At 38.4% G+C, this 27,423-nt stretch overlaps 1 protein-coding gene across 3 annotated transcripts in view; it reads right to left on the bottom strand.

Annotated features, from left to right (window-relative positions):
- Positions 1–27,423, bottom strand: part of DOCK4 (dedicator of cytokinesis 4) — a 417,061-nt gene that overhangs the window by 157,317 nt on the left and 232,321 nt on the right. For all 3 annotated transcript variants that reach the window (XM_029924788.1, XM_029924790.1, XM_029924789.1), the window contains exons 9-13: positions 26,729–26,810; positions 25,617–25,677; positions 21,480–21,612; positions 17,634–17,722; positions 2,355–2,480 (exon numbers count right to left, since the gene is read on the bottom strand). In XM_029924788.1, coding sequence (XP_029780648.1) covers positions 2,355–2,480; positions 17,634–17,722; positions 21,480–21,612; positions 25,617–25,677; positions 26,729–26,810 — 491 coding nt within the window. The remainder of the gene's footprint in view (positions 1–2,354; positions 2,481–17,633; positions 17,723–21,479; positions 21,613–25,616; positions 25,678–26,728; positions 26,811–27,423) is intronic.

Raw genomic sequence — 27,423 nt, 5'->3', positions numbered from 1 at the left:
TCTTCGCTCTTACTCTTTTGAAAGCAGCTACTAGAAAAGTTAAAATTACATTTATGGTTCGCTCATTACATTTCTACTGGGGAGCATGGATTGAAATATTTTTGCTGCCCTCCCCATCATGGGCTCAGAGACCAGACCTGGAACTTTCTGCAGAATTATTTGGTTTGTAGGTAGTAGGGATGGAGCTTCAAAGAAAGTGACTTACATTCTTTGAAAACTGGACACCCTAAGTGCTGGATGGCCAATGTTTAACAACAGGGAAGGGTCACGCTAGCTTAAAAGTGTGTGGCCAGATCACCTCCTCACACCAGGTGACATCTTAGAGATGTGACCCTACAACAGCCAGGCCAAGGGGAGAGTTTCTGCTTCTGTGTTTTCCCTTCCCAAAGAGAGTCTGGCACTGATTACATACTATGATCCTCAAAAGGAGTTTTGTGTATGTTCCCATCAATGTCAAGACCACAGAGCCCTCCTTCTGCAGAGAGGTAGCAACTATGCCGATGAACTTGTCCTGTGGGGATAAGCATGGGCCTCACCTGTCCTGACCCCTATCAGAACACAAATCAACTCTGAAGGATGAGTCTAGACAAAGAAAAGAAAAGAAAAGAAAATCATGCCAGCAGACTGTCAGTGCCACACTGGCATTAGAAATGTTCTCATACATTTTCTCATTGAAGAATTCAGCTCAAGTTTTCATTAGAGCCACCAGTGAGAATTAACTGACAAGTCAACATTCTGAAAACAACAAAGGGAAACAAAACAATGAGCACATGTTTGGCAACGTGAAAAATTCCACTCAGTTTTAAAGTTGCTGTCAGCTGTTTGTGTCCGTGCAAACCCCTCTCCCTTCTTCATCTAATTTGGAAGATTAAGCAGCCACACAAGAAAAAGGAGAAAAGTAAAAGAGACAGGTGCTTTAAAATCATCTCTTGGCATCCCTGGCACTACGAACTTGTGTCCAGAAGGACTGATCCCCTGGGCAGGGGGACCACTGCCACTATAGTGTGGTATGGCAAAGGGACAGGAGCGAGCCTTATTCCAGGGAAAGTTCATTTCCATCATTAAAGCCAGACAAAGGCAGCATGAGCACAGCACCACCCAGACAATCATTCAGCTGGTGAAGTGTCATGTGCTTCATATTTTTCCACTTTTCAATGACACTGCCCAGAGACCGAGCTGAGGAATTCTTCCAGCAGCTGTCTGCATTCTGTCTTAAAATATGTTTTTCATATTAGATTTGCCCATCAATTTGCTTCCCAGTGGCATGAAATTTTTTTCTTTTTTTGTTACAAAGGAAAATACCAGTTATTTATAGCAACTGAAGGAAATAATGAAGGGGTGCAGGAGCCACTGAATCACTGGCCACCAAGTCAACAATTCTATACACAGTCATTTTCAACAAGAGTAGCATGAGATGCCCAAGCAGAACGGGTCCTTAAGGCCGGTCAGGTCGGCTCAGCAACCTTCCCAGGCTCTCTGTTAGCCTGCCCCGCAAGGACAGGTTTGCACGGAAAGATCACAAGATGCTGCAACAGGGCAATGCCGGGCACCTTCTGCCTCACATCAGGCCTCGAACCACAGCAGTCCTGGCGGCCAAAGGCCATGGCTGATGCAACTTCCTGCACTTGCTTCCACCCGTGGGATTTAAACAGAGATGCACGGGATCTCACTTCTAAACATACCGTCAACAGTTTGAGATTATTTCATTTGGTCTACCTCTCTCTTGGTTGTAGAGGGTGGGATGCGGGGCACTGACAAATACTACTACCCGGCAGTGACTTGGATAGTGTGTGAGCCTCTTGCTAACTGCTACCTTCTCTACCTAGAAACAAACATTTTTTTTTTAGTCTTTTTAGGTTGCTAAAATAGATCTGAAAAATAGATCTAATTTTTTTAAAATAGATCTTAAAGAGAACTTGGAAAGGTGTAGAAATACATTTGGTGTTTGCATATAGCTGCTTATTTACACATATATATATATCTTGGGTAGAAAATTCCTCTAGGAAGGTCAAACTGCTGCTCAATAATTATTCTTATCAAAACCTGTAAGGATTTCCCCTTTGTGACTTTACTAACATTTTCTACCAAAGGACGTATTTTCTGGATACTATCTCAATTTTCCTTCTTATCGTGGTCATAAAGAATGCAATATGGCCCTATAAGTTATCCACACTAATAAAAATGTAAAGATATTTAAAAAAAACTTCTGCGTATTTATTATCGTATACCTCATTTCCTTCTTTAGCATGGTCCATTTGAACTCTTTGAAACTGACAAATGTGAAAAATTTCTCAAGTGTCATAAATAGACATAACACCCATATGTCAACCCTTGGTCCATCCCACGTCACTTACCAGGCATAATAATATTAGAGAAACCCAACTTCCTTGTTATAGACACTCCATGAGAAAATACTGATGAGTATTCTCTTCTGATTTGTTCAATGTCTCCATGCAATAGCTGTAGGGAAACTGCTAAACCTAAAATAAATGAGAGATAACAGTAAAAAAATAGAAGGACAGAAATAGCATGAATGGAAATCTGTACTTGCTTCAACAAGCCCACAACTATGAAGGCCTTGTTAAAACAGAAGCTTAATATTCAGACAAAATCAACACCATCTATAGGAGTAATTTCTAGAGAATACTTTTCCAATTTGATGACTTGGGTTTTCCCTTTCCCCCTGTTTAAAAAGGTTCATAACAACTGGAAAATATTTTAACAGAACATTAAGAAGAGAAGTCTGACTTCTGGCCCCTACAGCCTCTTTTCCCGCCCCCCACCAGATGGAAATGCCTGCACTCGGACACACATGCCAGAAACTGACGATTGCTACCCAGCCCCAGGGGACGCTGATCTCAAAATGGGAGTTCTAATTTCTTTTAACTCTAAGTTACCAAATATTATTAAGGTGTACACAAATCTAAAGTCATATAATAATTCAAGGATTTTTAAGGATATTCATAAATTTTCTTAAAACTTAAGTAACAAAGGTGATTATAATGAAACAAAGACTATATAAGTATTATGCACATTAGAAATTCATAATGGCATTATTTTCTACTGAGAAGAATTTAGCACAATGCAGACCACAAACTAAAAGGCATTTTTAGTCAGGAAAGTAGGAAAATTACCTTTTCTTAACCCCAATTACAGTCACATTACTACAGTGGGATATGCAAAAGATGAATGACACATTTCTCATAACTATTTCTCCCAATTCCCAGGCAAGAACTACAGAAAGGAAATTAATGCCATGTCTTTGTGAATATGTGCGTGTATTTCCGAGATGCTACTTCTCTTTCTGCTTTTTAATTCCCTACTGTTTTTCTACTGTTTTAAATAAGAAAGACAAAAGGAAAGAAAAGTCCCTTACATACATTAGTGACAGAAAGTGAAGCCGATCAAGGGGACTTACTTTTAAAACTTCCAGTCATCATTAGTCTGCACACATTTTAAAATGAATCTGGACGGTGGAGTTAAGAGTATCATAAATCTATACTCCAAAGATTCTCTACCCATTTCATTACTTCCCATGTGCAAGTTATCACTCCCCATTCATCATCTGCAGTACTACAATGCTCTCTCAAACATGAACCACAAGCACGACAACATTCATGCTGAGATCAAAAAGAAACACAAAGCTTATTTACCACATATCTACATTAGGATTTTCCTTTCATTCTCCTTCAACAGTGTGAGCAACACAAGAAGTGTTTTGTTTGTTTGCGTGGTTTTCAATAAAGTGGTTAAAACATCAGGAAAATTTATTTTAAAAATTCCCTGGGGTTCCAATCTGATGAAATACACCCAACGAGCAAAGATTGAAGCAATGAAGGACAGGACAGTTCTGCATCATGATGTCCTCACACTTTCTGGTGTGTGGATCCAAAAGAATGTGTCAGAGAGTTGTTGTCAGAATTAGGTTAAATCTGGAAGGTACTGAGGAGCTTTAATAACATCTTCATGCCATTTTTACCTATCTATCCCTTATCACCCTCTCCACCCCCATTCCATCTGAGTTGGGTGACTGAAAGCAACAGAATGGAGGAGCATCTGTCCCTCGATAGCCACAAGGGATGAAGGAGGGGAGGATAAGTGGTCTGGGTAGTTTGATGGTGACACAGTCCATGTAGTTTTGGGGTAATTTTATGTGGTGCTATTGGGTCCTTTTAAAACACAAAGGCAGGAAAATGAAGATAAACTAACATGTGTTATAATCCATCTGTCCCAGCAGTTATTTCTTCCTGACTCACACTCTCCCACTACCCCCACCTCATTACTGGTGTTTCTGTTCTCTTCCCACTTCTGTCCTTTTGCCTCCAAAATACTCACCCACACCATCACCATCATCACTAACATCATCAGAAGCTGATATTTGTAGAACAGCAGTGCATGCCAGACATGGTACCTAAGACCAGATCCTCCTGCTGGGGAGAACACTGTTCAAATCTGAGGTACTGCAAGCAATGCTTTCACATAGTGAAATGAACTTAAGAAAATTCCTGAGGTCCTGTGATTTTTTGCAAGTGAAGATCAATTTACTAGGACTTCTCATCAAAGGATGCAATCAGAGACACTGGCAACATAATGGTAAAGGAAGAAAAGATCTGAAGGGTAATAAAAAGCAAAGCTATCATGCAATTCAGAGTAGGGGCGAGAAGAAAGAGACTAGGATTCTGGTTTTGCCCTATTAGAGCCGGAAATCATCAGTGTTTTTGTTTTTTTTTTAAACATAAACTGAATACTTAACAGAAGATAAAATAATGAAAAAAGAAAAGGATTCAGTTAGAGACAATGCTTAAGAAAATCCAAGATTGGGGGGGAGGGGGTGGGGGGGAGAAAGAAAATAAAATCCAAAATAGAAAAACAATATGTGTTAGGGAAGAACATAGGAATAGGAAAAGAGAAATACATCAGTGTTCTCTAAACAACAGGTGCCATAGAGATGAGAGGAATGCAAAAGGGTAGAGAGGACCCACTCAGGGGAAAAACAGAGAGGAGCCAGCTTAGTAGATAAGGGAAGGGAATGAGGAAATGACAGAGGACAACAGGCAAAATACTATAAGGGAGAAGGAAAACCTTGCATTTAAGAGTTGAATACATCCTAAAATTTGTTTGGAAGAACGGCAGTTTTCATTCTCGAGGTTTAGAAGTTATAGGTGAAAGCCCAATGTAATGTAATGATTTCATTTGTCTTGCCCAGTGAAACCAACTTGGAGGAGAGGGGAAGGTATTATCATTTCGAAAGGACTCAATTTCTTCAGACTAATGAGCTCAGTGATAGTCAAGAACTAGGAAGGCCAAATGAACTGAGGGGTTCACCACAATGTACTTGGCTCTTCCTAAATCATCAACTCAGTTGCCATAAAAAAATTAAAAAAGAAAAAAAATACAACACTCAACATGAAGCATTCAAGCATGGGAATACTTTCAATAAGACAAAGAAAAAAACATGCAATAGCATGAATCCAAAAGAACCCACAAAGAGCCTTTGCAGTACTAATTAGTTTTTAATCGAGGAAACTCTTGATCCTATTTTTATTGTGGCCCTTAATTATCAAGACAAAAATCAACAGGTTGGAGTCACCAAACCACAAGAAATAATGCATTAAGATGAACAAACTACTCATCACTACAAAGGAGAGACTCATCAAATAGTCACCCATTCCAATTACCTGAGAATTAGCCCTATCCTTTCAGGAGTGGTTATTTATGACACAGAGTATGTTCACAGAGCTGTATTTTTCTTTCTGTTCTTTTCCTCATCAGCCAACTTCTCTGTCCTCACCTTACTTACTATCTTTGGAGCTGGAGCCTCTTCTAAAATTGTATGTGCTGTACCCTTGTAACTCATGTATGCCAATTATACTCAAAAATTTTTAAATTACATCAAAGAATAAAATGTTATTTGTACACTGTCTTACTCCTAACACAATTCAACCTCCCCACTTTAGGTATGGAGGTAACTCCCAGGTGAGAGGAAGGTGAAAGGTGGGTTAGAAGGGTATATACGATATTGAACATAGACATGCACATATAAATAAAATATAAAGCAAAATGGGTTAACCATATGTTCAGAATATTAAAATGAGAAAAATTACTGAGGGAATTTGAAAGTTCAGGAAAGACTGAAAACAAACAGGAATTTATGATAACCAATAAGCTGAAGACTTAGGTTAGATTTTTAATTTTGCAAAATATATCAATAATTTTTTACAATCACTTTTTTCCAGTCCTTAATATACGTATCAAAATTGAAATTGCTAAAGGAGAACTGTTCCTCTTATTAAAAGAAGTGATCATTAAACTGAACATTTTTATCTACCTAGATGTTTAAGAGCCAATTATAATGATATGATATCTAATTTTAAACAAAGGCATAGACATTAATTAATCTAGACTGTCACAAAATAACCGATTTCTCATGATTAAGCTCAGCGTACAGAGCAGTAGCGTAGGAATGAAAGGCTTACTTTCCATAAAATCAAATGTGGTTGATTATTTGGTAGCTCTAATTTCACAAGAATGAAATTAACTCACTCCTTAAGATGGTTCCTTTTAAATTCATGAAATTCTGCACTTTTATATAAAAAATGCCAAGCACAGCATGATTTATAAGTAGCAGGCAAAATTAATTTTAGATTAGATCAGCCATTTTGCCACCAATGAACCAAATAACTTGTAGCTGTGAATGTACTACAAAGCAAAAAATAAAAAATGACAAATACATTTGATAAATACATGTTATGATTAAGTGTACAAGAAGCATGTCATAGAGCTTCATGACCCTTCAAATGTTTAACTTCTCTGTGCTTTGTTTCCACATCTGTAAAATCAAGTTAATAATGATGCCAACTCCATAAAATACTCTGGGCGATACCCAGGACAAAGGACGTGCTCAACCATGTTAGCTGCTGTTACTACAACTACCACTGCCCGGTATTATTACACAGTATCACTGCTTCTGTTCCTCTTCCTCCCTACCATGAATATCAACAAATTACCTTCCATCAAAAAAATGTTCAACATTCCCTACGTGCCATACACAAAGATGATATTCCTTTCAATAAGCATGCCCACTTACCACTAGTTTAAGCTAAGTATTGTAAATCTTCTGGATATTTGAATGATAAAGTTCTATGGAGGACTTGGGGGCAAATTTGTCTATCACATAGAATATTCAGTTACTAAAGACTTGACAAAGATGCAAGTGATCAATACAAGTCAGCAATGATGTACAAACAGACATATGTGAAGACAGGAGAATTCCTTAATAGCACAGGGGAAGCCAGAAAAATAAGCAGCGGTCATGGAGGCCATAATTAATGACTCTTATTCAAAATGCAACAAGAAGTCACTGGAGAATTTTAAATAAAGGAAACATGGTCCAATTTGTGTTTTAAGAAAGTTTTCTTAGTATTCTTTGAACAATGGGGCTGGGAAGGTAAAAAGTGGAACTGATGAGCACAATTGAAGTCTATTACAGATATGAAGGCAAGAAATAATGGATGCTCATGCAGATATAGTTACAACCAAGATGGAAAAAGTGATAAAGAAGCTATATGCCATAAAAGAAATCATGTCTTTATGGTATATTACATGTGAGGGAATGAGGAAAAATAAGGAAGTATGGAAGACTCCTGAGTATCTGACCTGAGAATCTGTAGAAAATGGGGCTGTGTATTGGGTTAGGAAACTTAGTTAAAAAAAAGAAAAGAGGAAAGAAGGAAAAGGGTGCCTGGGGGGCTCAGTCGGTTAAGGATCTGACTCTCTGATTTTGGCTCAGCTCATGATCTCAGAGTTCATGAGTTTGAGCCCTCTGTTGGGCTCTATGCTGACGGCTCAGAGCTTGCTTAGGATTCTTTCTCTCTCTCTCTCTCTCCCCATTCATACCCTGCTCACACTCTCTTGGTCTCTAAATAAATAAATAAACTAAAAAAACTGCTATGAGTTAAAAAAAAAAAAAAGGAGACATAGCTATCTATAATACTGTCTTTTATAAATGCTAGGTTAACCTTTAGCAGTGTTTTTTATTTTTCATGAGGATTTAGATTATTGTCTGGGACATTTGCTTTCGGCCTGAAGAACTTTGGTATTTCTTACAAAGCACATTTGTTAGCAAAAATCTGTTTTTTGTCTTGGAATGTATTTTGCCTAGACTTCTGGAAAGGCAGTTTTGCTGGGTATAAGTTTCCTGATTGACACTTTGGTGGACTTTTTTGTTTTTTAGAAACTCTCAACACTTTGAACGCATCATCACTGCCTTGTGACCTCTACTGTATTTTACGAGAAATCAGGTAGTAATCCCCTGGAGGTTCCCTTGTATACGATAAGTAGTTTTTCTGTTGCTGCTTTCAAGAATTCTGACCTTGTCTTTCAGCATTTTTACTATGATGTGCTTGGGTGTGGATCTCTTTCTGCTTATTTGAAGTCACTGAGCTCCTTGGACGTGCAAATAAATATTTTTCTTCAAATCTGGGAAGTTTTCTGCCAGTATGACTCCAAATACTTTTCTGCCTCCTTTCTGTCTCTCTTCTCTCCTTCTGATATCCCCACTCTTTTTTTTTATGTTGATGCACTGATGGTATATTTTTCTGAGGTTCTGTTCATTTTTCTTCATTTAAAAAAAAAACCCCTTTTCCAAAATCTCCACTTTTTTCTTGAATTCTCAAGAATTCCTACAAGCTTAAATTCCTGCATACTCTGTTTCAAATAAAGCCATTTCCTTACAGGAGAGCTTCTGAATTTTCTCTCCTTATGAACTGCCTCTCTCTGTAGGCTAAATCTTTGACCCATTATTCCAGAGTTGGAGGTGGTTCCTGTTGTCTATTTTTTAGGGTGACACTTTTGCTTCATGGGCAAAATTCAATCAATAACTCTGATTTTCTCAACTTGCCTCTCTTTATTTGGCACCTCCATCCAATGAGCAAGCTAGTCAAAGGCGAATACTGCCCAATATTCCTGGACTATTGTATCTCAGGCAGATCCACTACCCAGGAGCAGGGACTGGGTAGAAGGGACGCCTCCTAGCTCTCAGCTGCTTTGGCTAGAAACTTAGCTTCTGCAACTAAGGAGCTAAGAGAGATAAAAAATGCTGGGAACCTTCACCCCTGAGTCAGATGCTGTATCCCTTGATTGAGAGCTCAAGGAAGAAGCAGTCCCATCTTCTCAGCCACATGTGCCTGGAGGAGAACTTCCACCAGGCTTAGCAAGGGCAGGTGGAAAGAAGGAAATGAGTTGTGGCAAAGTGTCACCAACTCTCTCTGTTATTATCAAGATTTAGTAGGACTCTTGAATAAGTATCTCTTCACATGCTGTATGCTTTTAGAAAAATGTTCTGATTTTAACACTCTTTAAATACATGATCTTTACCAGTTACAGCTGTTTCAGTTTGGAGTGGGTCTATGCAGCTCCTCATACTGTTCTTCTGTAGAAAAACTCTAAAGATACTATTTCTTGACAGTATTTGCATCCTTTGTGTTTGGGAGGTAGGGGCTAAGGGTAAAACATAATTGCCAGGACTTCTAAATGTGAACTACAAAATCACTAACGTCATGAGGTAGCAGCAAAGCTTGCAAAAGATGGTATTATTAGATTCTGTCATGAAATCATCTTCAGTCAAATCTGCTTATTTCTGAAATATTTCGGACCTCATTATTATCAGAACAAGAATTTTTAGTTCTATTCCCTCCCATGTGCTTGATTTACAGTATTTATCATCAGAATTTTGCTTTTGGTGTTAGAATATTATATATGGAGTCTATAAGGTAAGATAATTGACTTTTAAAATAAATACACTAGAAGGATTTATCTAATGTGGGTCCAACTCAAAGCCCAAGAGGACTTTCAGGAGTAGGTCCTGGTTGCAACAAGTAACAGAATCCTGGCAGGATCAAGTGAGGTATTCACATTGAGAGGTCACAGACAGGATGGATCTCAGGGTCTCTGGAGTAGAGGGAAGAAAGGAAGCCAAATGTCTAGCAGGGGTGCTGTCAAGTGAGAGAGCACTGTTGGAAAGTAAGTTGATGGAGCAAAAGCCAGAAGCCCTAGGAAGACACTAGAGTGTCAAAATGAGTCAGATTAGATAAAGAAATAAAATGGGAGTGTGACAGCACCAGAAGCCTACTGAATGGTTAATTACATGATGGAGGGGCCTAGCTACCTCAACCTTCTGTCCAGAGGACCAGATTACCCAGGAGACAACTGTCCATTAACACTGCCATCTTGAAAATCCAGACACTGTACCATTAACATTGCCAATGCTCATATTTGAGGATGTATCTCTTCTTTCAGATGTACTTTCAAAACCAACTTAAAAAAAGAAAGAGAAAAAAGATAAAGAAAAAGAAAACCAATCACTCTTCTCTCTTAATAGTTACACTTCTACTTCTGACTTTTAATCAGTATTATTCAGTTTGTGAATGTGCCTATTGCTGACTATTTCTTTAAATCAACTTAACTCTCAGAGGATGTGATTTTGACACCACTGAGGATAATGAGTGTTCAACTATAGGCTCACCTTCTGAAAATCATCTCCCTGAGGTCTCTGAATAGGTAACCCTACCCACTGGGAAGACTATGTTCTAACATGTAAGTGGTATGACAAGTATGTGCAAATACTCTTGTAATTACAATTGCTAGTCCACATATCTGCTATTTCTAGTTTGGGGAAGACTTTAGTGCCTTCTTTAAAGAAATGGTTAGCCCATTGCTAAGAGTCACAGCAAAAATAAGACTAAAGGAATACATAAAAAGTTATGGAACATCAACCTAAAACACATAAGAGATATCTGAAATTGTTTACTTTCACTGAGTCTTATCCAGAAAAGAAAATTATTGACTAAAATTAAGGGATGGAGAGTGGCATAGAGTGGGAGCTATAATTATAGGAATGGATGAGACCATTCAGAGGGAATTCACATTTCCTTCTTAACACTGGAGAATTTTCACCTTGAAATTTCCATCCTTATTTTATGATTTTTGGCAATCAACATTTCAATGGTATACACTGAGTATTCTGTCAAGGTTGAAAAGGTGTTTGTTTTTTACTACTATGTAATAATTATTATTGACTTGTAATTTTTTTTCAAAACACAAAGCACATAATAAGCCAGTGGCTGAAAACTACTACATATATAACTTATATATGTAAATATATATCTTAACATATATATAACTTATATATATATTATATATATATATATTATATATATATTACATATATAACTTAACATCAGATTATTTTAATTTATTCAAATACTTGCTTTTATAAACTGTAAATTTTTTCTATATAGTGAATCTTCTAAACACTATTGCTAGTGATTATATCTAAATTAGCAAAATAAAGGTAATTTAGAGAATAAAATCAACCTCTAATCCGTACTTTCATTAGTTTACACTTTGTTTTTCCTAGGTACAGCATGAAGCCTTAAAAATATCTTTTTTTTCATTATTTATTTTGGAGAGAGAGAGAGAGAGAGAGAGAGAGAGAGAGAGAGAGAGAATCTCAAGCAGGCTCGGTGCTGAAAGACACGCAGCTCAATCTCATGACCATGAGTTCATGACCTGAGCCGAAATAAAGAATTGAACACTTAACTGACTGAACTACCCAGCCGCCCCTAAAAACATCCTAAAGCATCATTTAATAACCATATTTTGAACTCTTTTTTTCTTCACAGTCATTCAAATAGAATGGTTTAAAATTTAGATTAAACTGAAAAGATATCACAAATGCATGTGACACAGCCTGGATTTCTTTTGTTATAAAGGCCATCAAAACAACTGTCAAAACAGGAGTAAGATCTATAAATAAGTGTATTACATCAACATTAATTTCCTGATTTTGATCATTGTATTTTGCTTATGTTCTCATGTCCTGGAGTAGGCAGAGGTAGAGAGGAATCATGCCTACACTTTGTTCTCAAATAGTTCAGGGGGGAAAATGTATGTGTTGTATGTATGACACATGTACATATATATTTGTGTGTTTGTGTGTATTGTATGTATACTGCATGAGTACACACACATACATACTTATAGACATTAAGAGCACTGAAGCAACATTAAGAATTACAACAGTTCAGTAAAACTGAATAGTTGGGGAGGGAGGGAGAGAGAGAATGAGTGAGTGTGAGGGAGTAAAGGATAAAGCAAATGTAGTAAAATGTTAACCTTTGAGAAATTAGGAATGCTTTGTACTACTCATGTAACTTTTCTGGAAGTGAATGGAGTTGAAAATTCAGAAAAAAAAAAAACAACTTCAGAAGAATAAAAAAGAGAGGATGGATTAATAATTAAAGAATTCCAAAGGTGCACAAAAAGGTCACATACTGCATTTCTAGCCAACAAATGGTGCCAATAAGTACCAGCTCCTTTTAACAATATTAGAAAGCAAAGTTTCTAAATGCAATGTTCAAAATTCAGAAGCCTTGATACAGTCCTCGAGAATTCCAGCAGTTCAGCAATACTGAATTAAGTGGCTGCATCGCTGTGAAAGGGGAGGATGCTCAACCCCCAACACGCAATCTAACTGTCAAAAGCCTCCTGTCACCTCAGCCAAACAAAGACCAGTGTTCACTTCCTGCACGGAGTTAAAATGCTCTTCCTACCTATGGGCTCCTCAGCTAGGTCATTCCTTTTTAGCTTCCGTTGGGATTAAAACATTCAGCTGGCAGGAATGTGACCATGGGTGCTTATCTTGCTAAGGAAAACAAACAAACAAACAAACAAAGACTACAGAAAGTGACCTGATGAGGCAATATGATTTCTTCTAGTTGTAAACTCCACATGCAAACTACAGGAAATAGGATTTCATAAATACCCAGTTAATATGAAAAGATTTTGACGTTTCTCTCAGGACGCACTGAATGAGAGCCAATGATTTTTACACAATTTACTCCAAGTCATAGAACTGAATTGGCCTTACTAAGTCACATTGGCTCAGTCTTAGTTCACATTCCTAGAATTCATTGCTAACATCTATTGGAGGTGACATTTATAATAACCATTTGCTCAATAAACCAAAACCAGGCTCATTTTCATGACTATTTTTAGAGTTTCAAATTCTTTCAATATTACTTTTGGATTTTAAAATTCCTACAGAACACAATTTTGGAAATTTCAAATTACCTAGCTAAACCTAACCATAGATTATTATTTTTTTTCTCCTTAAAGTTAAATGGATCACTTCCAAATTTCTCCCAGTTTCTCAACTCAACAAAGATAGCGGTTAACATACCTTTGCAAGTTAAGTTTTAGGTTTGAGGAATTTTGTTCTGCATAAGGCCCAGTGGAAAAAGGAAAGGGTTCAGAGTCCATAAGGAGTTGGGAAAGAAGTCTACCGGAGCAGACCAACACGTCCTGCTTAGTCAGGACTGCACCTGTGACGGCAGGGACAGCAAGGCAATCGATGGAAAAATCACAAGGTCAGGGTTAGCTTTATATTTGTCTATTTACTTAGGAGGTCAATGCAGGCAAATTAGGGGTAGTGGGACTCCCGGGGAGAAACCACATGATACCTAATGGCTACAGAGCCCTCTACCCACAGCAGGAAAGGAGCAAGGCATAATCAATCTGTTTGTGAGGCATGAAAAGAACTGAAAACAAAAATTAAATTGAGTCCAGGGCAGCACTATCTAATAGAAATACAATTTGAGCCACCAATTTATATTAAAAATTTTCTAGTAGCCATGGTAAAAATAAAAAAAATTAATTTTAGTAATGTATTTTGTTTAATCCAGTATCTCCACAATATTGACCTTCAACAGTTGATCAATATGAAATTATTGATGGGAAGAATTAATCAGTGGGATATTTTACATTTTTTTAAGTATGAAGTTTTTGAACTCCAGTATATAATTTTTTATGATAGCACCCCTCAATCCTCGTACAGTAAGTCTCATAGGTAATGCTCAACAGTCACGTGTGGCTAGCGCCCAATGAACTGGAGTGCACAGGTCTAGAGGGTATTTAATGATAAAAAACACTCCATAGTATCATAAAACCCAAAAAGTTTAGAACAAAACTAACCAGGATTTGTCTAGAAGTTTACCAATAAATGTGGCAAGATAAGCTTTAAAAAGGTATATCTCTGTAATCTTATTGAGGGTTTGTCTGTTTGGAGCTGCTTCAGTGACCTTTATTAAAACTTTGTATTAATAAGAAGATGTAAATGTCATAACAAAAATTTCTGAAAAGCAATAAAGGAATACACAATTAAACATATGCAGTTAGTGACAATTACACACTCCACCTCTGCAAAATTACCCCCCCAATCTAGCTATAAAGACTAGAAAAGATGTTTATAAAAAATGGAACCTGACTGTATTAGTCAGCTACAGAAACAGAACTAACTGGAGAGACAGAGAGAGAACTGGCTCAAGCAACTGCAGAGGTTGGCATGTCCAAGATTTGCACAGTCGGAGGGGCAGGCTGCAGACTGAGGGAGGAGTGGATACCGCAGTTCAAGTGGGAATGCAGCCGGAAGGCAGAATTCCATCTTCCTCCACGGGGAGGTCAGCCTTTTTCTGGCAGAACTTTCAAATGATGAGGCACGCCCACATTACAGAGGACAGCTTGCTTTGTTCAAAGTCCACTAATTTAAATGTTAATTTCATTTAAAAATAACTTCAGGGAACATCTAGAATGTTTGACTGAATATCTAGGTACTATGGCCTAGCCAAGTTGACACAAAATTAAGGATCACAATGTCCTAGGGTTTAATAATCTATAATTTACTTTTTTTTTCATTAAAAAAGCCTTTCATCTTTATTTTTTCTTTTTTCAAATTTTTATTTAAATCCTAGTTAGTTAACATACAGCGCAACACTGATTTCAGGAGTAGAGCTCAGGGATTTATCCCTTACATACAACACCCAGTGCTCATCACAAGTGCCCTCCTTAGTACCCACCACCCATCTAGCCCATCCCCCAGTCATCCTTCTCGAACAACCCTCAGTTTGTTTTCTATTGTACTTTGTTCCTCTCTCTTCTCTCCCTCAACCTTCCCAGAGCTCATCTGTTTTCGTTCTTAAATTTCACATAGGAATGAAATATGGTATTTGTCCTTCTTTGATTTATGTTGCTTAGCATAATACACTCTAGTTTCATTCATGTTCTTGTAAATGGCAAGATTTCATTTTTTTTGATGGCCGAGTAATATTCTATTATGTATTATATTACATACACACACACACACACACACATATGATACACACATGCACATACACACACCCCACATCTTCTTTATCCATTCACCAGTCAATTGATATTTGGTCTCTTTCCATAGTTTGGTTATTATTAATAATGCTACTATAAACAGTGGGGTATATGTACTCCTTCAAAACTGTATTTTTGTAACTTTTAGAAAAATACCTGGCAGTGCAATTGCTGGATCTTACAGCAGTTTTATTTAAAAATTTTTGAGGAACCTACATGCTATTTTCCGGAGTGGCTGCACCAGACTGCTTTCACCCCAACAGTGTAAGAGGAGTCCCCTTTCTCTACATCCTCGCCAGCCCTTGTTGTTCCTTGTCTTGTTAATTTTAGCCATTCTGACAGGCGTGAGGTGCTATCTCTTTGTGGTTTTTATTTTATTTCCCTGATCCTGGTGATGCTGAGCATCTCTTCATGTGTCTGTTAGTGATCAGGATGTCTGCTTTGGAAAAGTGTCTATTCATGTCTTTTGCCCATTTCTTGATTGTTTTTAGGTGTTAAGTATGATAAGTTCTTTACAGATTTTGGATGCCAAGATTTAATCTGATAGAGTTGCAAATATCTTCTCTCATTCTGCCTTTTAGTTTTGTTGATTGTTTCCTTTAGTGTGCAGAAGCTTTTCTATCTTGGTGAAGTCGTTCATTTTTGCTTTGTTTTCCTGGTCTCTGGAGACATGTCTAGAAAGAAGTTGCTCCAGCAGAGGTCAGAGACGTTGCTGCCTATGTTCTCCTCTAGGATTTTGATGGTTTCCTATCTCACATTTAGGTCTTTCATCCACTTTAAATTTATTTTTGTGTATAGCGTCAGAAAGTGGTTCAGTTTCATTCTTCTGCATGTTGTCTTCCAATTTTCCCAACACCATTTGCTGAAGAGACTGCTTTTTTTTTTTATTGAATATTCTTTCCTGCTATGTTGAAGATTGGTTGACTATATTGTTGGGGGTCTATTTCTTGGTTTTCTACTGCATCCCAATGATTTATTTGTGTGTCTGCTTTTGTGCCAGTACCATGCTGTCTTGATAACTACAGCTTTGTAATATAGCCTGAAGTCTGGATTGTGATGCCTCCAGGTTTGCTTCTCTTTTTTACCATTACTTTGGATATTTGGGGTCTTTGTGGTTTTATACAAATCTTAAGACTGTTTGTTGTAAGGGTACATTTAAATTAAATCATCTGGCCTATTCACAACTAGTCACAGAAACAGTGAAGTATACAGACCAGTTTCAGAAGTACAGAACTTCATGCTGTCTTCTACTACAACCATCTCCCGATCCTTTATGGTCTCTGCCCTCATGAGCTCCAGATCTATTGTTTATTTAGTGGTTGATATAGGACTTTGTATGAATGAGATTAAAACCTAAGTTACCTCCCCAACTCTTGGGAAAAGGAGGGGAAAACTGACCTCACCACTCATTACAGCCTGAAGTGTTGCCATAGGTGTGACTTGTGGACATTTAGGGCAGTCCTTGAACCAGAAAGTTTCTGTCAGCAGTTACTTTTTCTTTGTGGATCAGTTTGGCCTAGTAAGATGTTCACAGGTCTGAGAAGAAGGTGGTCTGAGTTTAGATTTGTATTCTTTTACATTACCAGGCAAGTTAGACTAGAGCATGAATATCTACATTCAAGTTATTTTATAAGCCAGTCTTAAAAACAATGCATTCAGTTCAAATAATAGATTATCTAACTTGAAGTTTTTTGACATCACTGAAAGCATATATCTACATATTTTATTTTGCTTCCACATGGTTTGAAGTGGGGACAGGGAGCAAAGAATGTTCACCAAGTTTTTGTCCACTGAGCAAACTTAAAGATGTCACTATATGCTATATAATAGACTATGAATTTATTAGGATAAGCATATGTACCCCATACTATACATAACTCATAATGCTATATATTTGTTTCCTTAACAAGCATGCCTACATTTTTCTGCATATTAACACTATAGTCAATATCATTTACCCTCTTACTCAATTTCACAGCATGAACCTGAATATTTATTCTCCAGTGCATAATGATGCTCCAAGCTATAGGCAGTGAAGCATGTTCTTCTTGGGCCTCACTGACCAATTTCCATCCATCAAACCTATTCCACATAATAGTCAGGAACCCAACCATATCTGTCATTTGGTTTTTAATAACTAGTAACAGCTGAGAGGCCTCAAGATTTGGTATTATTAAACAAATTCAGGTACTCTGCCTTGTTACAAACCAGAACAGAACACATTTTTTAAAGACAGTTATAGCTACAAGCCTATTATAGCACAGGGATACATACCCGATTGTTGACTAGACATTTTTTAAAGTTATGAAGTGAATGCAGAAAAAAACAAAACACTTATCTTCTTACAAAGATAAGTAAAATAAAAGGCCTGAAATGAAAAGTGGACGTACAGTCAGCCAACGCCACACACCCACCTGCATTGGAGCCCGTCAAATTGTAACGTGCATTCAGCTTTTTGATAATGTTCTCGTGGATTTGGTACCACTCACTCTCCGTATTACACCTATGAAAACATGAACACTCTGTTACGCTTGGATGATGGATGAGATCAAACAATGATCTTATCAGCACACCTGCTCTTTTGGGAATAACCACTACAAGGAGCTTCCTTAAATCTCCTGGGGAGTTCCCAAGGACCAGTCAGCTTTAGCATAACTGCCCCATGATGAGCAGGACACCCGCATCTGGTAAATGCATGACCACCTTCTTCAAGCCCAAAGTGGCTGTGGTCAACTCACAAATGATGAGAGTCCCTCTTACCACAAAACCTCAGGAACAACGCACACAGTGCAAGGCAGTGCAGACTAAGATTCGAACCCTCACTATTAGCTGAGTTACATTCTTTGGGTAAGTTATTTACCCTCCTTGTGCCTAGATCTCTTATCTTCATCCGTGAAATGGGGGTAACATACTACAACTGAATAAGCTTAGGCTTAGGATTATGCCCGGCATATAGTAAATACTCAGTGGATGTTAGTTCTCATTAGTGAGTTTCTGCCCACTGTAACGTAACTAAATTTGGCTAGCATCAGAGTGCAACAAAATCAAGCAAAATGCAACTGCGGTTAACACAACTTGAACTGAAGTGATTAAAAATACCCTTGCATGAAAGGGTAATTAAAGTTCTCCAGTTTTTCCTCTTCTGGGCTAAACGGCATCTTTCCACCATCTTACTTTCATAACCATCTGTACCTTGCTCTTTTAGCTCTTGTCACTTCCTAGCTCATGGCCTATATGTTTGCATGCTGTAGTTCACCCAGGAAACTCTAAAGGTTCCTGAGGAATAGATCCTGTTGATACGTGTCCCCCTCAGGACTCTGGACACAGCTGGTGCTTACAGAGCACGAGCTGCATCAGTGAATGGATGATGTCTCTCTGACTGGCAACTCCTGAGGATTCCTAAATGTCAAGGTTGGTTACCCCTTCTTACTGCTATTAGGCTGGGGACAGCTTCCCTCATCTGAATATGCTTAGAAATCACTACTACTTTTCGAGAGCTGCAAATGCTCCCTCCCAAGGGTCCTGAATATCAAGCTTCTATACACTATCAATCAAAATGTTCCAGATTCCTTTTCCTTGTGATCTTTGTCTGTACCTGATACTCACAATTTGCTTACATATTTATTTAATTTGTCCCCCATAGGCTTTCCCAGGATGAACATGACAGAGGTCATTTTCAAACCACTTAACAGTAGGGTACCAAACAGAGCAATGACTCTTAGAAGGCTGGAAAATTAAGATGGAATGAAACCTTCCACCTGTCCAGCTGTAAGACATCAGACTGCCATTGAGTAGATTCTGTCTCTAGTTTTCTTATTTCAGCTCAGTGGGGAAGGAAGAAAGATGGCTTGCTTCCTATTAGTTAAGTGACTCCAAAATTCATGCTTTTAACCTACAAAGCTCCAAGGAAAATCAAAGCTCAAGTATGTGACTGAAATATCTTCCAGGCTCAGATGAGGTATTTGTTACTCTTCTATATTTGAGTCCCAGATGGGTTAGGGATTCAGTCACATTAACAAATAGAGATTTCTTCCAAATTATTTTTAACAGGCACTTCCTTAAAACCATTTTACTATAATCACACTTTCTTCTTAATCTACAGTTACTGTTTTGATTGGCTAGCATTCCTCCTGAAACAGATTCATAATTTGCTGAAGTGGCATTTTTTAAGGGGATCTCTCTTCCAGCAAGAATAATCTAAAACCCTATTTGATGCTTATAAAAATACAGAAATAACCACCACAAAGAGCAATACAATTTATTTTTAAGAGCATGAGCATCTCCCATAGGCAGAGTTGGAAGGCACGGGTCTTCTTCAGCTAGCTGCATAATCGAGGCTGAAGCGTGCACCTGTCAGTCCCCAGTGTTCCCAAAGGCAAGATAAATATGGTGCTTGCTACCCACACCTGGAAAGACAACTCTAAGAAATGATGAGACTGTAATTGTGAGCGTTTTATTTTCTTAAAAAACAATGCCACACAATAGCATCATTATCACATTACTGGACAGTGGTATCAAGTAACACCCGAAAGCATAGGACCTAGTATGTGGCAGTTCAAGGTCTGCAGTCAGACAGTCCTGATTTCAAATTGGAATCCCACTCTGATGAGCCAGGTGACTTTGGGCATTATCTAGCCTCTCTGTCCCCTTATGGGGAAAACAGAGCCCACAGCATCTGCTTCATGGATATGTCAGGAGGATAAAGTGACAGGATGCATGGAAAATGCTTAACATAGTTCCTTGCACAAAGTAAGCACACAGTAAATGGTGGTCATTAGCATTAGAATTATTTCAAATCCATTATCTTTTATGATCACGAGTAGAGTTTGGGGAAAGGATTATCAAGGATCTAGCCACCAAAATTGAGGGCTGCCATGTGATAAAAAGAGTAGTGAGTTTTACTCAGGTTTAAAATCAAGGTCACAGATTTTATCCCTCTTAAAAGAGACAAAGTTTCTGGTCCTAAACCACAGGCTACAGACAAGTCTTTGTCAACTAATTAGCAAATGTGTGGCATAGGTCCTGGGGGCAGTGGGGAGAGAATGGATAAATCCATGAAACCCTCCAGTAGTGGTCAAAAAGCAATTGGAAGTCTATGTCCCACAGGCAATGGGCCACTTGCATTAACCTAACATGAAAACTGCTGGCACACATTGGGTATCGACTCCACAGAGTAGAAACTAAAGCAAACTCCTTCCTGAAGATGGCCAGTGGTTTGGTCCTCAAACCTGGAATGAGGAAACGCCACACTCACTGCCCCCCTCCCCCACCCCCAGAGGTGAGGGGACATCACTGTATGTCAAGTCTCAATTTCCAATCCTGAGGGGCGATGGTCAGGGTGCGGTGATCTGAAACCACGTGCATTTAAAAAAATCACCTAACTTAGGATTTGGAATCCATGAAGTGATTTTCTCAGTGGAGTGCTATGAGTTGAATTGTGTCTCTTCTACTCAAAAAAGATATTGACGTCCTAAGCCCTAGTAACTCAGAATGTGACCGTTTGTGGAAATAGGACATTTATATAGGTAATCAAGTTAAAATTAGGTCACTAGGGTAGGACCCAACCCAACCTAAGTATGTCCTTATAAAAAGGGGAAATGTGGACACGGAGATGAAGGCAGTGATTGGGCAGTGCAGCTACACGTCACTGAACACCAAAAATTGCCAGCAACCAACAGAAAGTAGGAGAGAGAGGCACAGAACAGATTTGTCCCTCCCAGCCCTCAGAGTTATTAACCCTGCCAACACCTTGATCTAGGTAGGACGTGCAGTCTCCAGAACTGTGAGACAAGGAACTTCTGCTATTTAAGCCTTGCTCTTCATGGTACTTTGTTAGGCAGACTTAGCAAACTAATAATAAATGAAAGAGAAGAGAAATCATCTTCTTGAGCTTTCTGTTCCCAATTCTAATTAAATTATGTTAGAAACGATTTCCATTTTCCGAGAACAAACTAACTCTCTGAGGACAAATATCAGTTACGTTTTTAAATTCATAGGAGGTGCTCTGTGACACAGACGGTCTACCCAATTGATAATCTGTTTGGGTTCTTCGGTTCTTGATTTCATACTTCCTCTGACTGGTGAATGGTGGTTTGTGGGTTCACTTGCAGTGAGGTTACAGACTGTTTTTGAGGAGTGGCTCCTAAACTCAACCCTTCCCTGGCTCCATTATGCAAATGGAGTAGCATTTACCACGAAAGATCCACATGTGTCTCGCCCCGCCCCCCCCCCCCAGCCCCTCCTGCGCGCATGCTTCTTACATGTACACTTTTAGGATGAGGTCATCTTTTGTCTCTCCCGTCAGCAGGTCGGCAATGCTAAGGACCGCACAGCCAAAGGGTCGCCGGTACTGGACACTACACGCATTCTTTTTTTCTCCTGCCCCCATTCGACCTGTTCAATTGAAAAGCAAACATGGCCCATGGAGCCATTTGATTGGTGCATCTTAAATAGATACATAGGCCATAAAAAGCGCAACTGGGCAATTCGAAGGACACAGAAGATGTTGCTTCAGTTCTTGACTCTCCTTTCTAAGCTGTGTGACCTCGGGCTCAGAGCTGCAGCTCTGGGCACCAGCAGACATCTATGAAACATGAATCCTTCTCCTAAGAATTCATTTAGGCAACCCAGGAAGTCCAGGCTTCCTAAATGCAATCAATAACGGTATTCATTTCATTTTTGAAAATTTTTTTTTAAAAAGGTCTGCATTTCAAGAAATATTTTAAATATTTCACCTTCGAAAGGAAGCAGTTTGAGATTCCCTGAAGGTATAACAAGGTAGCACGGATGATCAAATGAGCACGCATGCTCTTTCCTGACCCAGGGCTCGGCTGACTACAACTCAGCCAATGGCTGAAATCTCTTGGGATGGTTGTCACTCTGACGCGGTTTCAACTTGCTTAAATTGTTATATGTGTTTAAATATGTTAATATGCTGTTTTAATTATTATTGTATTTCATTTACTGGTGGATTATTTTGAGGACAGAGCAGAAAGCATACTAAAGCTAAAATATAACAAGTTAATGTGAGGGAAAATAATGAAAAAAATATGCAAATCTGTTTCCAGATGCTTGGCAACAGATACATAAGTTGTTTTCCATCTGAGCAAAATTCTCCCACAGGATTATCTAAAGGACTCCAGTACTTCCCAAATCCAATGTTAAATAGTATTAAAAAAAAAAACAAAGGGAGGGAGGAGGGATAGCCAACTTGGCTTTCAATCACCAGTAATAAAGTAAAACGACCTCAGCAAGGCATCATTTTTAGGGAAATGCTTACAAACAGCATGAATATTTCTCATTTTATCAGTTAGAATCAAAACTAAAACATGGTCACAATAAGTCATTTGCTTTTCAGATGTGCAAAATTCAAAGGGTTGTGTTTTCATGAGCTGATGCTGTAATACACAGCTGAACTTCAACCCCTGTCTTCATAGAAATGACACTGGCAAATTAAACACTTTATAAGGTCCTATTTGAATTTACCAACAAGTCATGCTTTTACTTACTTACAAACCTGACAAATTAAAACTCTGTTCACTTGTTAGGTGGGGAAAAAAGTCTAGTTTATCGCTATTTTGAATATTATTACAGATTGTATTAGGATGAACTATATACTCTCATCTTTAACAATATCATGACATACAAACTTTTTCTTACTTAATCATCCCCTTTGTTAATGCAAGCTGACACAGAGATTAGAAGATTTCTGGCTGGAGTCTTTCAAAGTTACTTAACATCACACAAGAGGTTTAGTGGTAAGAAACAATAACAAAACCCCTGAAACTCTCAACAGGATTATTCCCACACAGACCCCTCCAGCTGTAAATACCTATAAGTTGATGCAGAGCAGGTGTATCACCCAGATTTTCTGACCCACTTCGGCTAGAACTGCATGAAAGAAAAATCTGTGGGTGCCTGGTGAGGAGAGCCAAGTAAGGGGGAAGCAGGCAGTGCTTTCTCACCACCTGAGGAGCCCGCAGTGAGGTTTCGGCCACTCTCTCTGACCTCTGTCCAGCCTCGCTCCTGAGCCTTCACACCACACATGTCCTCAATTTCAAGTTTTCTTTCCTGGCTCTGTGGGCGCCACAGCTCTGGAGACCAAAACTTTGCTCTAAGTCCTGCACCAAAAACACTATTTGATGCCAGCCTTGGTGATCCCAACTTCAGAATTAATCCAAGTTCACAGTTCTAGTCAGATTTGTAAAAAAAATTCTCTAGATAGAAAGGAAGGCAGGTGTGGGGAAGGCAAAAATATTTAGCAATATTTAGTAAACAGTTTTGGGAACCAGCTAAAAGCCTAAAGGAGAAACACGGAGGTGGAAAAACCTTAAGGAGGATGGATGGGCAGGGGGGTCTAAAGCTATTTCTCTTTCTTCCCTCCTCTTCTAAACAAATATCTGGGCTAAATTCCGAGGCAAGGTGCTATTGCTTTTGTTCTCTGCAGCCAGTGAGGGTCAGTGTGCCCTGTTCTTACTAAAGCAGGTACAAGGGATATTCTAGAAAAAGTAAGAAGTATCTCTTACTAATAGACAAGAATCCACCACTCCTTAATTCCACTGCAGCAGATGAAGTCTTATCCTTTCTCAGAGTTTCTTACCTTCATTATTCCTTCTCGGTCTCAAGATGTCAAACCAATGACTGTGCCCAACCACCAGGCAGCTTATGCAGGAACCTCAGTGAAGCCTTAATTTGACCAAAGCTCGGGGCAGGGACAAGGGGTGCAGATAATTTCTGATTCAACATTCATTCTGATGGCTTAACGATCACAAAAATCGGAGTAAAACATGCAATCACTAATCCAACACCATGCGTTCCAAAGACAGCCACATGGCTCCCCTCAGCAGCGGGGCCACCCAGGCCACGGGTGAGCAGGACACAGAGTCCATCTGCCACACGTGTTTCTACCACCAAAAACCTGTAGATAACTTTTTAAAAGTTCGGAAAGCAAAAGGAGTTAACTTTTTCTCTTAATACTGTAGAGACTTATATTCAAATGCAATGTTTATGCAAAAAAAATCCCAAACCACATTTTACATTAACAGCTGGCATTACAAACTTGAATTAAACACAAACACACACACACACACACACACACACGCACACACACACGCGCGCGCACACACACACGAAGAATTACCTAAGAGACTGAACCCCTGCCATGCTGGCCGCACACAGAAGCTTCATCTCATAAATACACCGCAGCAAGCATTCCAACTTTTCCAACGTTTAAAAGAGATTCCTTGCAATTTTCCCCCCATTCACTTATTAAAAGAAAATTAAAACCCTAAACAATGTACTTTTTTCCTTGTTATTTCAACTGCCCCTCAAATTTAAAAAAATAGCATAAAATGAAAACGGGTTTTCAGAACTGATTTTTATGAGAAAAATATTTAGAAAATCTATGTTGGAACGGCCACATGTTTTATAGCCTCTCTCAATGCCCAAGGCGGTTCTCATCTGCAGAAGACAGAAGACTAGAGTGATAAAGATCTCGGTGCAGGACTGCACGGAGATATACTCCTGTCCTGCAGAAATGTTCCCAGGCAGATAATGCCCCACAGTTAGGGAAGAAGGGGGACCAGTTCCCAGTATCAGCTGGTTGGCTTTTAATAGAGAAACTGTGTAGGCTACACAATTCCTTATTTTACCTAGTTCCTCTGCCATAAAATACCTGCTTTCAGAGACATTTTATGAGTAGAAACCAGTGAAAATATTCTGGGTCTGTTGTATGAGTTCAGTGTAGAACACCCAAGGAGGGCTCTGCAAGATGTTAGTAAATGTTGCATTATATAAATGTTTCCACAGTCAAATCAAATATGGAGAAAGCTTGGGCCAACAAAGTTAGAGAGGCATTTTCATTTTTCCCTGTAGGCCTTCTCAGACCCTTTTATGAGCTGATGATATTATACAAGTGGAAAAAAATATACAGCATTCAGTATTTCATAACCCTTTTCTTGTAGCATTCTCTGCAATAATGCTCTGTGGCATTCTACACTTCGAAAAATGCCAATTAGTATAAAATTTTCATAAACTTGTAGGAAATCCAGATCCAAAAAGTTCAATTTATGCTGTTAACAGGAATTAGAATTTAAAAAGACAAATACCAAATTTTGAATCAAATATGTTTAGGGAGTCCAATAAAGCAAAATGAAGCAAAAAGTACTACCTAATGACTTCTATGGAAGGAGAACAAAGTCTATTTAAGATGAGTAAGGAGGTTGTATGTGAGTTTGGGAAGGCAAGGGAATAATTCCCAAATTTGGTGGTTCTTGGATTCCAAACTGGCTTTTACTCCTTTCTGATCCAGATAGCAAAGAAATTACAACACCACAGAGACCGTTGAGCATTTCTTGCCACTGCTGTGTCCCTATAACCCTGACAACTGGTGGACTTACCAATTCGGATAATGTGCACAGTGATATAGATGTCCCTTCTTAGCTCGCTGCTACCCAAGTCCTACCAAAAAAAAAAAAAAAATTACCATTTTAAAACTCCTAATTTATGCAGAAGCATTTAACGGTAACAGCACATTATTTTCACAAATAATAGAAGACCAAGGTAATGTCAATATCCTTGATAGAATTTTGTAGCAGAAGCATATAATTCAAATCCCATTCTAAAACTACTACTATAATCACCCTGACATTGTAAGTCTACTGATGTCAAATAATGCTTAAAAAAAAAAAAAAGCCCATTCTACAATAGCCCAAGTGTCCATCAACAGATGAATGGATAAAGAAGATGTGGTATATATACAATGGAGTATTACTTAGCCATAAAAAAGAAAGAAATCTTGCCATTTTCAAGGACATAGATAGAGCTAGAGAGTATAATGCTCAGTGAAATAAGTCAGAGACAGACAAATACAACAGGATTTCACTAATATGTGGAATTTAAGAAACAAAGCACATGAATAAAGGGGGGGGGGAAGAAAGAGGCAAACCAAGAGACTCTTAACTAGAGAGAACCAACAGAGAGTTCCCAGAAGGGAGGTGGGTAGGGGAATGGGGGAAAGAGGTGATGGGGATTTGGTGTGTACTAGTTGTGATGAGAACCAGGTGTTGTGTGGAAGTGTTAAATCGCTATATTGTACTCCTGAAACTAATATTACATTGTATGTTCACCAACTGGAATTTAAATGCTTAAAAAAATAAAATAAGTAAAAATACCACTTTACAATCAACTTTACACTATAGGTTTACTGATGTCAAATAATCCTTTTATTAAAAAGCCCGTTCTTATTTTAATCTCCCACTCACTCATTCTTTAAACATTTACTAAATATGTTCTAAATACCATATGCCACGCTGAGTCTAATCTCACGTGCACCAAAGGAACAGAGGTGTGTCTATGAATGGTATTCAGAATTCTATGCACTAATGTACTTTATGTGTTATTTACAAGGTTTAAGCAAAATCACTATTTTCTCTCACGATAAACCATTTCCCTTAGATAACAAAGCACAGTTGCAAGAATCCGCCTCCTAGATGAAACAAGATCCACCTACCACAAAGAGAGAGCAATGTCGTTCTGGCTTATCTGGGGCTTTGGGAAGTCCATTTCTATTCAGCCTCAAGAAAAATCTCTCACTACAAGAGAAAACAAATTTAATATTTTGAAGATTATTTAATATCTAAGGACTCATCACTCTTCTAGTTGCTCTTCATCTGAGGAGTTAAACTCAAAAGTTATTAGGTCCTTCATTTGATGTCAAAATTACTTATGTAAATTAGGAGCATGACCAAGACAATAAACATTTGCTTCATTTCTGATAATACCAGCAAACTGCAACTGCAAAACCAGAAAACATAAATATATATGCAAACAAAACATTAGCTTTTAAAAGAATAGGTTTTTGGGGCACCTGGGTGGCTCAGTCGGTTAAGCCTCCAGCTTCGGTTCAGGTCACGATCTCATGGTTGGTGGGTTCGAGCCCCGCATCAGGCTCTGTGCAGACAGCTAGTAAGAGCCTAGAGCTCTGATTCTGTATCTCCCTCTCTCTCTCTGACCCTCCCCTGCTCACGCTGTCTCTCTCTGTCTCTCAAAAAAAAATAAATAAAAATAAAAATAAAAGAAAAGAATAGGTTTTCATATCAGTGATATCATTATTCTAAAAAGTAGAAACATGTGCACTAAGGGGAAAAATAGGACCTAACATACTTTCATAACTAAGAGGACCGGTTTTCATGTTTTGTACCATAT

Source organism: Suricata suricatta, chromosome 2 (genome assembly GCF_006229205.1).
Source record: "Suricata suricatta isolate VVHF042 chromosome 2, meerkat_22Aug2017_6uvM2_HiC, whole genome shotgun sequence".
NCBI classification, from domain to species: Eukaryota; Metazoa; Chordata; class Mammalia; order Carnivora; family Herpestidae; genus Suricata; species Suricata suricatta.
The sequence above is the reverse complement of the archived record's forward strand: the minus strand, read 5'-3'. Positions and strand labels throughout refer to the sequence as shown.